General features: G+C 41.9%; 4 protein-coding genes across 4 annotated transcripts; 2 read left to right on the top strand and 2 right to left on the bottom strand.

Annotated features, from left to right (window-relative positions):
- The first annotated feature begins 1,950 nt into the window (after nucleotides 1-1,950).
- On the top strand, nucleotides 1,951-2,619 carry LOC118646882. The gene has a single exon (XM_036290754.1). The coding sequence runs from the start codon at nucleotides 1,951-1,953 to the stop codon at nucleotides 2,617-2,619; it is 669 nt and encodes a 222-aa protein (XP_036146647.1).
- A 729-nt stretch (nucleotides 2,620-3,348) lies between these two features.
- On the bottom strand, nucleotides 3,349-4,242 carry LOC118647445. The gene is made up of 2 exons (XM_036292403.1): nucleotides 4,041-4,242; nucleotides 3,349-3,951 (listed from the first exon to the last, which is right to left on the bottom strand). The coding sequence occupies exons 1-2, from the start codon at nucleotides 4,085-4,087 to the stop codon at nucleotides 3,666-3,668; spliced, it is 333 nt and encodes a 110-aa protein (XP_036148296.1). The 5' UTR covers nucleotides 4,088-4,242; the 3' UTR covers nucleotides 3,349-3,665.
- A 3,285-nt stretch (nucleotides 4,243-7,527) lies between these two features.
- On the bottom strand, nucleotides 7,528-9,450 carry LOC118646878. Its single transcript, XM_036290734.1, has one exon. The coding sequence runs from the start codon at nucleotides 9,448-9,450 to the stop codon at nucleotides 7,528-7,530; it is 1,923 nt and encodes a 640-aa protein (XP_036146627.1).
- A 5,941-nt stretch (nucleotides 9,451-15,391) lies between these two features.
- On the top strand, nucleotides 15,392-15,931 carry LOC118646877. Its single transcript, XM_036290730.1, has one exon. The coding sequence runs from the start codon at nucleotides 15,392-15,394 to the stop codon at nucleotides 15,929-15,931; it is 540 nt and encodes a 179-aa protein (XP_036146623.1).
- Nucleotides 15,932-16,905: the final 974 nt, after the last annotated feature.

Below are 16,905 nucleotides of genomic sequence, written 5' to 3'. Positions count from 1 at the left end.
CAATCTGCGGCCACCCAGAGAACTCGTACGATATTTTGGGGACGATGTGACAAAGATAGAGTACAATCGAACGTCGTATCAAACTTACGATCAAAGGAATTGCGGACAACTTTGTCTGCTATTTTTACACTCGATTTAAAGACCGACGTTGCGCTGTTTATTCTCAGTATTCGTTCAAACATGTCGCTGACACTTACGCTGAGCGGTAAGAGCAGCATTCTCGCGGCAAGCTACTCTCCGGCTATAGATTTGAGCGACGACGATTACGAGCTCGGTTTAGCGATCTTTGAAACATATAACACGATACCGAACGTGAATGCTTCCAACAATAAATTTTACTTTGGCAAAGACAACGCGGAGATTACGATTCCCGAGGGATCGTACGAGTTGCATGCCATTAATGAGTTTTTGAAACGTGAGATTTCGCAAATACGTCCGCGACGTGATGTCACGACTGAAAGCAGTAATGGCGGGGATAAAGATCCGATAACGATCCGCGCAAACTATAATACGATGAGATGCGAGATCAGATGCGCACACAAAATAAATTTTGGCAAACCAAACAACATCGGCTCGCTCCTGGGATTCACATCGAAGCGTATACTAGAACCGCGAATATGGCATGAGTCAGACGTGTCGATCAACATAATGAATGTAAACATTATCCGCGTAGAGTGCAACGTGACCGCGGGCGCGTACAGCAACGACAAAAGCGTGCACGCGATACACGAGTTTTCACCGAACGTGCCACCTGGATATAAGATCTCGGAAAGGCCGTCGCAGATCATTTACCTGCCGATTATCGTGCGGAGCGTTACGAATCTGACGATACGTGTGGTTGACCAGAACGGACGATTGCTCGATTTTCGAGGAGAAGAAATTACCGTCAGATTGCATGTGCGACGACGGCTGCAACGATAACGCAAACGTGAGATGCTCGTACTAAACGCGTCGGAACGCGCTAAAAAAATAAACATCTTTACGACGAAAACACCAACGTTACAGCAGTCATCCGATACTTTTGCGACGACATTCGATAATATTCGATCATCCGACTGTTCCAAGAAAAAGAGGCTCACCGCGTCGAACGTTGAATATCTACAATCTCTGGGATTTGCTGTGCGACAATGACGGATATTTTAAATATCGAGGACGAGCCGATCTTTGACGATCGCATCGTCAAGATCGAGACTCACACGTACAATCCGTTCGCCAACACGACGTTTGAATACAACGATGAGATAAGAATTCCTATACAACAACAGGATCTTTACACGTTACCGTACGAAAGTTTTTTATACATTGAAGGAAAACTTATAATAAAGAAACCAGTTGCGGGATCTGATGTGACATTGGCAAATAATTGCGTCGCGTTCATGTTCGATGAGATTCGATACGAGCTCGACGGTGTGGAGATTGATCGAAACAGAAACGTCGGAATAACCAACACTCTCAAGAACTATGTAACTATGTCAGCTGCCAGAAGCGTAATCGCGAGAAACGCCGGCTGGGATCCGTGGAATCCTCCGAACGGATACTTTAATTTTTGCGTACCGCTCAACATGTTGTTGGGATTTTGTGAAGATTACAGAAGATTACAGTCGATTCTGTACGATACGTACGCACATTTCTGTAAAAACTATTACGGATATGATTATCTCGAGCCGAATCAATCCGTCACCATGTTTCGACATAATGGTCCATTCGTGATTATCGATTGCTCTCGACAAAACGAATCGATCAAGAGCGCAACCGTGGACGTACGCTTAGAATTTGAATGCAGAGAAAACGTGCCCGCGAACACTACCGCGTACTGTCTCATTATACACGATCGTGTGATTCAGTACAATCCGTTGACCAACGTTGTGCGCAAAATTACCTAAACGCGTGGTGATCAACGCTCGCCATGAGCTGATTTTAATACGCGCGCGTAACGATAACAATTGTCTGATGGGAAGTTCAGAATTGGAGCCAAAGATTGAATTACTCAAAGTTCAGTGGCGAATGCCGCATGTGTTACTGAACGAGATAAATAAACTGTCGATGCTGCGTGCGCTAGAAAGCGGGCGATACCTCAGCATGGCATTTCGTTCTTGGGATCTATATGAGTATCCTTTATTGCAAAGCACAACCAAACATTCGTGGGCCATCAAGACCGCTACTCAGCTCGAGAAGCCTCGATACGTCGTTTTCGCTCTGCAGGCTGGTCGGAAGAATAACATGTCTGAAAACATGAGTCGATTCGATCATTGCAAATTAATCAACGCAAAACTCTATTTAAACTCGGAATGTTATCCGTACGATGATTTGAATCGAGATTTTGATAAAAATAAATGGTCGATTCTGTACGATACGTACGCACATTTCTGTAAAAACTATTACGGATATGATTATCTCGAGCCGAATCAATCCGTCACCATGTTTCGACATAATGGTCCATTCGTGATTATCGATTGCTCTCGACAAAACGAATCGATCAAGAGCGCAACCGTGGACGTACGCTTAGAATTTGAATGCAGAGAAAACGTGCCCGCGAACACTACCGCGTACTGTCTCATTATACACGATCGTGTGATTCAGTACAATCCGTTGACCAACGTTGTGCGCAAAATTACCTAAATGCGGCGCCACTTTTTCTCCAAAACAATATCAAGATGATATAAAAATTTATAACGCGTCGAGACGGATCACAGTATTCTCAACGACAGCTGTCATGTCTGTACCAACGTTCGTGGATCTGCAAGGTTTCATCGTTGGTAGAGAATTTATCGTTAAGGAATTTGCCTCTCTCAAAGATGGATTTGAACTCACCCACTACATGTTTACACCCACCTATTGATAGGAATACCTTACCAAGGCAGAAAGACGTCAGGTGGCGTGGTTGAAAGTGAATCATCACGGAATATCATGGGAGGATGGATTGATTCCGCACAGCATGGCTAGAGATTTAATTACAAAGGCAGTGATGGGTACAACTGCAACCAATGATGAAATTGTCGTGTACGTAAAGGGATGCGAGAAACGAGAATGGCTGCAGGACTTACTCCTGGACGAGGCGAAAGAGGAAGCTAATGTCGAAAATATCGAGGTGCATTACGAAGACATAAAACCTCTAAATAAGTTGGATATTACGTACACCTTACGTTGTCGGAATCATGTGAACAATTGCGCTTTACAGAATGTATTTAAACTGTTTAATTGGTGGTCTAGCAATAAAAAATAATTTTTTATGTGTTGTGTATTTTTTATATTTTCATTACCCGTTTATATTTCCTCTTCCCCATTTATTAATTAAAATAGTTTTTAAGTTAGGATAATTAGTAGGAAAAAATAATTCTAAAACGTTTATACAAATACATATTTATTTATTATTCAAAGCATCATATACAATATTGTCTGATGCATAAACCATCAGTTCGCAATCTAGGAGCGAAGTTTTTACACATATTTCATCTAATAGCTTTACAGCATCGCACTTATTATTAATGTTATTTCGCTGCAAGCAGTTTACAAATCGATTATATTTTTCTTTCACTACAAACATATCCCGCGACAATTTAAAGTAGACATTATTGATAACATCTTCAAGATTTAATAAAAATTGCACAGTTAATGGTTTCATATACAAAGCTTTATTATTTAATGTAAATTTTATGACAATTTCATTACGTAATTTGACGAATTCGAAGGAGAATGAAAAGATCATTAATCCACAACGATGTAGCGGTGGTTGACTGCAGGAGTCGCTCTATATCCATGCGTTTCTCGATCATTATTACCCAGGTATCACGTGACAGCTGTATCTGATTGCTTTTGTTGTCGCCAAGAATCATCTCCACAAAAGGTTCACGTCCCACACTGACTCCGATATCCAAATATTTGTAGGCAGTGGCGGTTAAAGCGAATCGCCTTCCCAGGATGCGAGGAGTATAGCGCGGCTGCGATAATGTTCTGCAAAAAGAATATATCAAGTTATAGAAAAATATAGAAAATATATAGGATTTAAATATATAGATTTTAATTTAATTAAAAATACTTACGATTTATCGCACCCGTCATTCTGTTGGATCGGAACGTAATAGTTCATCTCGTACGGTTCTTTCTTCAGACACTTTACAATCTGACTTCCACCAATCAACTGCTGCGGTAACGTTGTTAAAGCTTTACCGTTCGTATTCCACTATTTGACTGATGCAATAACGTTGTCGGGAGCTCTTTTTTATATTATTATCCCCTCCACGAAATACCCCCTTTTTTATCCCCCTCCACAAAAAATCTAATTTTTATCCTCTCCACAAAATATCTAATTTTTATCCCCTCCACAAATATCTAATTTTAACGCACTCACTACCGATTCATTATCTAGAAATTTAAGCTGCCGACGGTTCGGCGCTCCTTGTCGCGATAAAAAATTTGTTTATAACAAACCGCTACCGGATATGGTCAGCGATTTTTGTTTATAGCTATTCCAAGAGCTGTCGAATAAATTTATCAGCTGCCGACGATTCGGCGCTCCGTACGATAAATATTCTTAGAAATTCGTTTATATCAAGTTGCAACTCGCATATTATTTTACTTAAAAAATGTTTATACTGATAAGCGATAGAAAGACCCATAGATAAAAATTGTTTATACCTAATTACTACTTCTAGCCGCAGGGCCTAATTGTTTATATCAAGTTGCAACTCGCATATTATTTTTCTTAGAAATGTTTATACTGATAAGCGGTGACCGGCAAGTTATTGTTTATATCTAGTTACAACTGACTTGTAGTTTACATAAATGTTTATACTGATAAGCGGCTACCGACCGGTATTTGTTTATATCAGGTTACAACTAGCATGTTGTTTACATAAATGTTTATACTGATAAGCGGCGGCATCCGTTTGTGTGACGTCATCACCCCTCCCCGCGTGACGTCATACCCCCCGTGACGTCATACCCCTCCCCGATAGCATCCACGCCGCGTACGGTAGTTGAACAACCGAAGATACCCAAGTCGCTCGAGAACGAAGATGTTTTCGAAACTGCAGACGATTCGTTTGCAGCAATCGTTCGAAATCGTTTGCAAACACCTGAGGGTGTAAAAGCGTTGTCGCAGCACTTTGGTCCATTAGGTCAAGAGTACATCGGAGATTTCCTCAGCGGTTATGGTGAAAAAGAGAAAATTATAGATATCGTTTACGGTGTTTATTTGGGCAAGGATGGAATGATGCTTGGTAGTAAAAAGTTTGACGTGGACAGCGAAGATAACATAATTGTCGATGGCATGCGATACGTTGGCACACCGGGTCTTTAGGAGCTGATCTTTAAGAGATATCCCGATGATTCCCTCTATAGGGAAAACGATAAACGAAAGTATAAAAACATATTGTTGGTTACAAACGCGCATAAACGAAATCACGTTTCACACGGTCGATTATTAAGCAACAAGGGATATAAGTATAAATATGTGATTGCACTATTATTAAAAGATGAATTTAAGATTGGAAAAGGATTACCTCACGTTATGACGTTAAATGATAACGCGATCGATTACGTGCACTGGGACGATCCCAACGAGTTGGTGGATCGCCTGCGATTGCTCGAAGCCTCGCATCGAGCCGGTAACAATGCACATGGCAACGAGATGTTATCCATCATTGAGGAACTTCGCGAGGCTGGTCTTATTATAAATTAACTCTCACATCACCAAAACGAATTAGTTGATCGACGACACTCGCATCGTATCAACGTCAGAAGCAGCAACAATGAGCAACGAACGACGAAGGGACGGTTACGAACGTTTAACGAACAACTACGAACGGTTCCTGAATCAACAACGGACGACTCAGGAACGATTGTCTGACGGCTATCATACGGTACAGGATCGCTATCGAACGACTCAGGAAAAATTATCGAATAGTTATCGAACAGCCATGGATCGGGTCAGAAATGGTTACGAACACATATCTAATCGATCGGTGCCGGAAGACAAAGAACGGCTATTGAAGGATGATAGAAAAAAATAAAAAATATTGTTTAAAACGAACTATAAATCGTAGTATAAGTTCATCGCATGTTATTACGCGTTCTATAGTTGTGTGCGAAACATGAGACCGTCAAAATCCAATGTTAGTTCAGAGAGGCAGCAGCTCGTCGAGGAACTGCACGCTCCGGCGAGAAGAAATTTTCCACGAAGACGCGTCATAGTTTGTGGATACGATGATCTATGGCAGGCTGATATCGTCGAGATGATTCCATATTCACGTTTCAACAGAGGTGGTTTCAACCACTATGTTCTCACTGTCATCGATGTATTAAGCAAACGCGTGTGGGGCGTACCTCTCAAGAGCAAGGGCGGAAGCGAGACCGCTGACGCTATCTCTGAAATAATTCGAGAGAGCGGAAGACGCCCGAAAAATTTACAGATTGATATGGGGAAGGAGTTTTACAACGCCAATGTGCAGAAAGTATTGAAGAAACACAACATTAATCATTATTCCACGTACTCGGTAATGAAGGCGTCGGTCGTCGAACGCTTTAACCGCACGCTGAAAAACGACATGTGGAAAATGTTTACGCTCAACGGTAATTACAAGTGGATTGACTTGTTACCGCGCCTCGTGTCGAATTACAACACTCGGAGACACCAAACGATCGGTATGCGACCCGTCGATGTAACTCCCGCTGTGGCAGAAAAACTATTGACTACGTTGTACAACACTATAAAAATTGCGGGTCCGGCGAAATTTAAAGTGGGCGACTCGGTACGCGTGAGCAAGTACAAAACGGTCTTTGAAAAGGGCTACACGCCAAATTGGACAACCGAGGTGTTTAAAATTCTTAAAATACAGCATACCAATCCCGTGACTTATCTACTCGAGGACTATCGAGGAAAATCTATAGCAGGAGCGTTCTACGAGTATGAGTTGCATCGCGCGACTCACCCTGACGTATATCTCGTGGAGAAAATATTGCGCAGGAAGGGAGACAAGGTCTATGTAAAGTGGTTGGGATTCGATGGATCGCACAATTCATGGATTGACAAGAAAAATGTAATTTGATTCGTACAAAAAGTTTTTTATTATAAACATATAAAAGTACAATGCAACTATATAAAAGTATAATGTAACCATATGAAAATAAAATACATTTTATGGCATACACAAACACACATGAAGCTTGTTTATTATCCTTCAATCATACATCCTTAATACATGTAAAAAATCTTAATTCTTACGAGTTTTAGACATATAAAATACGCATGAAAATGCAAATTATGAAATAAAAAATTAAAAATATAAAAAATTTGCAAAACTACATAAAACGTAAAATATAAAATGTAAAATAAATGTAAAAGGTAAATTATATGAAGCGCTAAATGTAAAATTATAAAATAAGTGTAAAATGTAAAATATGTAAAATATAAATTATAAAATATATGAAACGTAAAATGTAAAATTAGTAAATATATGTAGAATATAAAATACATTGAATGTAAACTACAAGATACATATAATATTACAAAGGTATCCGATAATGCCCCTACGGCAATGTCTCGACCGAATCAGGTATAAGATATCGTTTGTCGTCGTACGGACTTAGAGCAATTTTCGTTTCGGATATTGTATATACATCGTGTAGCACAGATCTTATGCATGACTGGCGACGCGTCATCTCGATCTCATCTCTTAAACAGCGTGTGTAATCATCAAATGTAATAGTTCGCGCCACGACGCTACATTTTACACCTTTCGCCTTTTTAGTATCGTTCCTTCCATCCACCTTCAATGCGTACATCTTTGCCCTAAGTCCAACGAACTCGGTCATTATTGCGCCATTGTTCTCGTCTTTCATTAAACCAGGCACTTTCTTATTCGCGAGAGGCATACCGTACGCGTTGTCGACGGGATAATCGCTCGTGTCAAACTTAGCGATATCGCGTTTCATTGTCTCGTAAATATCCTCACATTCGACGTGGTATATGAGACTGTCGGTGTCGGTGTACATAACTTTACATTTGTTTTTGTACAGCGGTAGCATGTATTCATGGTGAAATTCATATAGACACGTTTTAGAAATATCTAAGATACACATGCCTACGTAGATCGGTTTGTAGAATTTCACCTGAAGTTTTTTGAGTTCGATAGCAATTAAATTTTCGGCAAAGATACTTCGACTGTGAAAATTGGGTTTCGCAATCATTGCCTCCGCACCATACTGACCCTTCCATTTCGTCAATAATTTAACGTCTACATGATTACGCACATTCTCCATGGTTTTTCCGAATACTGCATTATTCATCAATTTATACAATTTTTTTTCAAAATCATTTTTTGCACGGATTCGGAATTGCGTGTTTAACTCTATGTATTTGCAGAGCCATGGAGATTGTGCGAATTTTAACACGCGGTGTATCTCTGCGATACGAAGACCGTGACGCGTGCACTGCTGTAAGTTTCGGTAGTGGATGACGTAACGTTTCTTTTCATATAAGGTTGCTAGAAGTTTATTTTCATGCTTGCCGGGTGGTTTATCGCGCGTCGAACAGAAGGGTAGGTCGGTGTGTGCATCGTGAAGGTCTCGAGGATACTCGAGATCGACCTCAAGAATATATCCTGTGGGTGAATCCAAAGCGATTGCGTTTACGTTGAAATTCGAAACGTCCTCGATCCATTGAAATTCGGTGTATGGTAACGGTTGACACATTGCCCAGCCGTACAAGTTATTAACGTCAAAATACATAAGGTATGACGATGGTTTCAATGGATCATACGTTTGCATGTATCTGTTATTAGCCTGCGCGTATCTGCCGGAACATTGACTTAAGCCACCGCGTATACCGCACTCGATGAACATTACCATGTCTATGTCAGTAAGCAATTCAAAAGTGATATTAGTATATTTTAACATCGCATCCCACGTGTATCCGGGGAGAGTGTAATAATGCGCTGGATCGAGACCGTAACTTTCAATACATTTATCGCGGAAATTTTCAAAAACATCGGCTAATAATAGAACATCTGTTTTTAAATACAAATCGCTGTATTCACCCATAGTTTGGATGGAGAATCGATGCCAGACATTAACGGCGGGCGCGTAATCGCTTTCAGATACTGTGTTATCGGTCAGGGAACTGAAAAATGATTCGCGCGGCGGTAAACATGTGTCCTGCAGCTTATCCACGCAATCCACGTACTCGTACGGAAATATACCCTTTCGTGTCAGTAAATCGAAATCCTCATCGTGAAAATTTTGAACGTACAAGTAGTGTTTAAAAGAGAGTTCTGAGCCGGGTACTCCGAGGGGTGAGCGGGTGTGCGGGGGGAACTTTAAGGCGCGGGGTATGACGTCACGCGGGCGGGGGAAGGCGCATGGAGACGAATTCGGTGAAGATGGAGGTGGGGTGGGGAGGGATCCCTTTACGACGTTTAGACACTTATGAGGTGTTATAAACAAAGGTGGCATGCGCTCGTCAGAGGATATCGATAGCGCATAATAATTTAGAGTATTCTTATAGCGTCTCTTTTGTCGGCTTATTCCATATCGCTTTCTCTCGCTCTATCCCTCGCAATACTCGCGTTCATCGCTCTCTCTCTCTCTCCCACCCGCGCGTTCTATTCCTCGCGGTCCATTGCACGCTCCCGCTTGCTCTCGATATTTTTCATTTGGAAAAAGGGTATATGAAATTAAAAAATGGAATATACGTTTACTAAATTTTTTAAGTAAACGTTTCATTTCTCTCGGTCTAGCGCCGGTATCTCGGCTGCTCGTAGATTCGCGCGGTCCCTGCACAGGTGCAAACAAATACCGATGCTCCGGTTGAGACAAGGGATATAGACGAGTTCTCAGCACCGTCTTTAGCGCCGATACCTCGACTCTTAAGATTTTAAACACATCATTTTTCGTCTCGCGGTCTAGCGCCGATATCTCGGCCGCTCGTAGCTCGCGTTGACGCTGCACAGATATAAACAAATACCGATGCTTCGGTTGAGACAAGGGATATAGACGAAATATAATTTAGTTAGGAAGCGTACGACACCACAGTTGGTGCGAGGTCCGCGATGCGAGAGAATCAGAATAATGCGTGACTCGAAAAAAAATGGATAACCATTTGAATAACGCGGAAGTAATCGATGTCGCGAACGATGCAATGGTTATAGATATCGCGGGCAATGTGAATAATGTGGTAGACATTGTGAATAATATTGAAAATAATAATGGTGATGATAACGTGAATGATCCGGAAAACTTTGTAAACAATGAACATTTTGTGAATGATCTACTTCAAATGGATGAAGCAGGCATAATGAACGTTATAGATGATTTTAACTTTGAGAATGTGATGGCTGATGAAGACGAAGAAATTGTATCTGAGGACAGCGATTATACAAGCGATTGCAGCGAAGAATTTAATGACACTATTGAGAAACATTTGACGCATCCGGAAGTAAATGCGATAACTGGACGATAGAATCAGCAGGTTTGCGTTGTCGCGTATAAGATGTTTGGGTATTCTCGCGTACGACTGACAGAGATAGAAGCAGTCGACGTTCGAGTGTCTGCCCATTGAAAAGTATTCTCTCACGACATTTTGCTTATCGCACGCAACGTCATCGAAGACGAAAATTGAGTTTGGACGCGCTTCGCTCGGTGGAATAACGTCACTGTTATTGGAGAATGTAAAATAACCTATCTCATCGATCGAAGTCATCAAATTCTCCAGATAACGATATTTAGGCTGTTGCAACGATTTCGAATACACGTACACGTTCTCGAAACGTACGCCGTGCGGACTTTCCAACAGGCTTATGAGAATGTTAGTTTTACCACAATTCGACGGACCGCAAATAATGGCGCGTATAGTATTCGGAAGCATCGTGCCATGCTTACATCTCTCCCCGCTGTCCCCCATTAGTTGCAATTTATCGTCGTAATTTGTAACGCGTATTGTCAACGGCTGTTGCACGAATCTCATGTTTTCTTAATCTGGCTAGAAAGTATGATCGAACACCTTTTTTATATGTGTACGAGTGCAGCATACGTTCTATGGAAAATGTGCGCATGTGTGTATGTATGTACGTTTGTATATATCCGTGCAAGCATCCGTGCCTGTCTACCTGCTGCCTGTGCTTGTATGCCTGTATCTGCGTGTGTGCCTGCGTGCGTGTGTGCGTGTGTGCGTGCGTGTTAGTAGAGGAGGAAAAGACGTTCGGAGAAAAGAGAACGCAGGATAAAAAAATGATCCATAATATATCAATATTAATTTTATTTAAAAAAAATACTTGAAAATATTTAGAACACATAGATAAAATATAAGATATAAGATATAATATAAGTTATAAGATATAAGATATGATATATGAGAGAGAGATATAAGATATATATAATATATAAATTTTTTATTCTCTATGATAAATTTTATTAATATAAGTTAAAACAGTATTTACAAAAATGTCATACTCCCAGTCTTCTTCTATATATTTAATATCTTTTTTTGGTTCCTCCAAACCAAATAAAAATCTTAAATTAAAAATATCATCGTCGCTATCGGTGTCGTAGTCGTCATCGTCGGCGTCGTTGTTGTTAAGACGCTCCCCCCAATACCAATCTTGGTACGCCCGGTCCATTCGGCGATCGGATTGCACCATCATTTTGTGTTCCGTTATATCCATATATCCCGGAAGGCGAATCATTGTAGACGTTATTATATTTCCGAAACACAGACACTGAAACAGCATACAAATTACAATTAAATATCAATTAGCAAAAAAAAACTAGGTATATATTTCGGGGAAAGAAAAAAAGAGTACTTACGACAATTGCAGACAGTTCGACGTATGCCTCCGGGTCGATCTTAAATGTTTTTGGATGTCGTCGCGCCGTCCTCGAAGCCTGGCGACTTCGGATACTCACGTACCCCAGAGCCGGTAGGCGATCCGGTAGCGTAATACGCGCTTCCCCGTAACAAAGGCACTTTAAAAAATATATAAAATAGATCAATATTTTTTTATTATAAAATTAATATAAATGAATATAAATAATAAAAAAATTTTTAATATTAAAATAAAGTACTTACAATGTTAGCCATGGTATCTTTATTGTAAATATATTTTTGGAGATGCATTTTCACCACTTCTTTACTCGAAGAAATTTCGAACTGAACTGACGATGCTGTCTGATCTGGACGACGCTTTTCTCGTCGAATTTCCAAACAAATGAAACCACTTCACTTTTCCCATACTACAGAAAACTATAGCTCTTGGAGACGCGTAAAATCACGTCTTCGTCGTACACTTCGCTAACGCTTGAAAAATATTTTATACCTTTTACGCTCACATTTTTTTACTAGCTTATCAGGTTGTTGCACAAACATTATTTTTTATATTAGGTAAAGGGGTGGGATCAAACGCCTATTTATACGAGCGCAAAGTCATGCATCGCTCAGTATCAAAGATGTATCTCGTACTATCGCATCCCTCCGATATTCTCGATTTAAGCGCAGAGCAGTTACAGTTTGTGCCAAAGATCGTTCTGTTACGCGAGTGTGGCAACTATATCGAACACGTGTGGGACAAGCTTCCGGAACATTTAAAAGCTGATCAAGAGGTTCGAAGCTATCGTCGCTGTAACGAGCATTACAATCAACCGTGGCAGCAAACGCACATCGACGGCCCCGCACCGTTGATCAAGAATTGTAGCGAATGTCAGCTTTCGCGACGAACAAATCGGTAAAAAGCGGCTGCTGTCATTTGTTGAATCGCGCGATAAACGCGCTTCCCTTCGAGTTACACATTCCTGGCTATCAGTTTTGCGGACCAGGAACGCACTTGGAAAAGCGATTAGCTAGAGGCGATCGAGGTATAAATCCGCTGGACGCGGCGTGCCGCGAACACGATATTGAGTGTTCTCGAAGCAACGAGCTTGCCGATAGACACGCAGCGGACGAAATACTTGCCAACAAAGCACGAAAACGCGTAATCGCGAAAGATTCGGCTCTCGGAGAAAGAGCCGCCGCTGCTGCCGTCTGGGCAGCTATGAAAGCCAAGACAAAGATCGGTATGGGCGTAAAGAGCAAGAAAAAGAAGACGGCGACGAAGAAAAAAAAACGTATACTTCCGGCACCAAAACGAGGCGGTGCATTACCGATTCTACCGATATTAGGCGCGCTCGGATCATTGATCGGCGGAGCGGCCGGCGTGGCAAAGGCGGTAAACGACCGCAAAGCCACGCGACGTCAACTCGAGGAGCTGCAACGTCACAATCGCGCAATGGAAGGTCGCGGAGTGTATCTTGCCCCGTACAAAGGCGGGCGAGGACTGTATCTCGCCCCATACAAGTACGGAAAAGGCGTAAAAGCGAAAAGAAAAAATACTTCAAAGAGGCGTTAAAAAAATTCGTGGGTGCGATGACAAACGTGCAATTACATCATTTGGCTATTCGTATGCGTATTCCATATTTCAGAGGAGTATTTATGCGTAACGCGTTACCGATAAGCGGCGCGCGTCTAAATGAAAGCGGTATCGTAAACCTGGACGATGCGGCGGACCCCGGTACTCACTGGGTAGCGTACGCAAAGAGAGACAATCACGTGATGTATTTCGATAGTTTCGGAAATCTTCAACCACCTAGAGAACTCGTACGTTATTTCGGAGACGGTGTGACAAAAATAGAATACAATCAAACGTCCTATCAAACCTACGATCAGAGCATCTGCGGACAACTTTGTCTGCTATTTTTACACTCGATTTAAAGACTGACGTTGCGCTGTTTAAACTCAGCATTCGTTCAAACATGTCGCTGACGCTTACGCTGAGCGGTGAGTGCAGCATTCTGACAGCGAGGTACTCTCCCGCTATAGAGTTGAACGACGATGACTACGAGCTCGGTCTAGCGATCTTTAAAACATATAATACGATACCGAATGTGAATGCTTCGAACAATAAATTTTACTTTGGTAAAGACAACGTGGAGATTACGATTCCCGAGGGATCGTACGAGCTGCATGCCATAAACGAGTTTTTAAAACGCGAGATTTCACAAATACGCCCGCGACGCGACGAGGCTTGTTCAAACGTTACGCGCGGTGACATCGCGATTCAAGACAATAATGCTGGGGATGAAGACCCGATAACGATCCGCGCAAACTACAATACGATGAGATGTGAGATCAGATGCGCATACAAAATAAATTTTGGTAAACCCAACAACATCGGCTCGCTGCTGGGATTCACGTCGAAGCGTATACTGGAACCGCGAAAATGGCACGAGTCAGACGTGTCGATCAACATAATGAACGTGAACATTATCCGCGTAGAGTGCAACGTGACCGCGGGCGCGTACAGCAACGACAAAAGCGTGCACGTGATACACGAGTTTTCGCCGAACGTGCCACCTGGATATAAGATTTCGGAAAGGCCGTCGCAGATCATTTACCTGCCGATCATCGTGCGGAGCGTTACAGATCTAACGATACGCGTCGTCGATCAGAACGGACGATTGCTTGATTTTCGAGGAGAAGAAATTACCGTCAGATTGCACGTGCGACGACGACGACTACAACGATAACGTGAACGTGAAATGCTTGTACTAAATGTGTTGGAACGCGCGAGAAAAATAAATACCAACATCTTTACAACGAAAACATCAACGTTACAACAGTTATCTGATATTCCTGCTATACCTTTCGATAATATTCAATCATCCAGTTGTTCCAAGAAAAAGCTCACCGCGTTGAACGTTGAATTTTTGAAATCTCTGGGATTCGCGGTGCGACAATGACAGACATTTTAAACGTCAAAGACGAGCCGATCTTTGACGATCGCATCGTCAAGATCGAGACTCACACGTACAATCCGTTCGCCAATACAACGTTCGAACACAGCGACGAGATAAGAATACCTATACAACAGCAAGATTTATACACGTTGCCATCTCAAAGTTTTCTATACGTTGAGGGAAAACTTACGATAAGAAAACCAGTTGCGGGATCTGATGTGATATTGGGAAATAATTGCATCGCTTTCATGTTCGATGAGATTCGATACGAGCTCGACGGTGTAGACATTGATCGTAACAGGAACGTTGGAATAACCAGCTCGCTCAAGAACTATGTAACTATGTCATCCGATAGAATTATGATTGCGAGTAACGCTGGCTGGGATCCGTGAAATCCTACGAACGGATACTTTAATTTTTGCGTACCGCTCAACATGCTACTGGGATTTTGTGAAGATTACAGACGCATGGTGATTAACGCTCGTCACGAAATGATTTTGATACGCGCGCGCAACGATAACAATTGTCTAGTTGGCGATCCGGCGCGGGAGCCGGAAATTGAATTATTCAAAGTACAGTGGCGAATAAACTGGCGATGCTGCGTGCTCTGGAAAGCGGACGATACCTGAGCATGGCTTTTCGTTCGTGGGATCTATACGAGTTTCCACTACTGCAGCGCACGACCAAACATTCGTGGGCCATCAAGACCGCTACTCAGCTCGAGAAGCCGCGGTACATCATCTTTGCTCTGCAGGCTGGTCGGAAGAACGTTATGCTCGAGGATACGAGCCGATTCGATCATTGTAAACTGACAAACGTGAAACTGTATCTAAACTCGGAATGTTATCCGTACGACGATATGAATTTGGATTTCGATAAAAACAGATGGTCGATTCTCTACGACACATACGTACGTTTCTGTAAAACCTATTACGGATACGATTATCTCGAGCCGAATCAAACTGTTGCGAATTTTCGGCAAAAAGGTCCATTCGTAATTATCGATTGTTCTCGACAAAATAAATCGGTCAAGAGCGCAACAGTGGACGTGCGCTTAGAGTTTGAATGCAAAGAAAACTTGCCTGCGAGTACCACCGCGTACTGCCTCATCATACACGATCGCGTGGTTCAGTACAATCCGTTGACAAATGTTGTGCGGAAGATCACCTAAGAACGTTGTCTCGCTTTACATTATTAAAGGAGAGGAGGTGGAAATGAGATTATATATAAACCTACGATGCGCCGAAAGTTGAGGGCAGTCTTCTCGATTGTCGATAGAGAGCTCATCATGTCTATACCAACGTTCGTGGACCTGCAAGGTTTTATCGTTGGAAGAAAGTTTATCGTTAAGGAGTTTGCTGCTCTCAGAGATGGATACATTCTCTCGCATTACATTTTTCGAAATCCCGTGCCGTGGCATCGACTCAATAACGCAGACAAACGCCAAGCATCGTGGTTGCTTACGCATCATCACGGATTACGATGGAACAGCGGAACGATTCCATACAGCAGAGCTAAGAAATTGATTACAACGACGCTGACTAGGAACGAAACACCGCCCGTCGTATACGTCAAGGGACACGAGAAACGAGAATGGCTGTGGAATTTGCTTCTGGATGACACGAAAGAAGACATACGTTGAAAATATCGAGGCGCATTATAAAGATATAAGATCTTTAAACGAGATGGACGTTACGCATACTTTATGTTGTGCACAGCATTCAACGAATTGCGCTTTACAAAATGTATTTAAAATATTCAATTGGTGGCATTGTCATTAATAAACATGCGTTTTTTATAAATATAGTGTTTTTTCTTATTACCCCTGTCTCTTATTACCCCTATTAACCCTGTCGGAATCTGTTTACGTTATTTTTAACGTTCTTTTAGCGTTTTCTAACGTTTGAATCGGAATGTGTTACGACCCGTTCGAGATTATTCCCTAAAGGGAAGATATTCAACGTTGCTTCCCCCCTCTACTCGAAGAAATTTCCCCTCTATCGTAACTCATAAGTCGAACTATTTTTTCGTACGATCAGTATTGCGTCAGCCGCTCGGACAAAATGTTCTCCACCAAAGAAAGCAGCAGTGGTACGAAGCGTTGCTACGATGCTATGTCGTGCGAGAAGAAATGCGACGCGTAAG

The sequence above is a fragment of the Monomorium pharaonis genome, chromosome 1 (assembly GCF_013373865.1).
Source record: "Monomorium pharaonis isolate MP-MQ-018 chromosome 1, ASM1337386v2, whole genome shotgun sequence".
In the NCBI taxonomy this organism is placed as follows: Eukaryota; Metazoa; Arthropoda; class Insecta; order Hymenoptera; family Formicidae; genus Monomorium; species Monomorium pharaonis.
The sequence above is the reverse complement of the archived record's forward strand: the minus strand, read 5'-3'. Positions and strand labels throughout refer to the sequence as shown.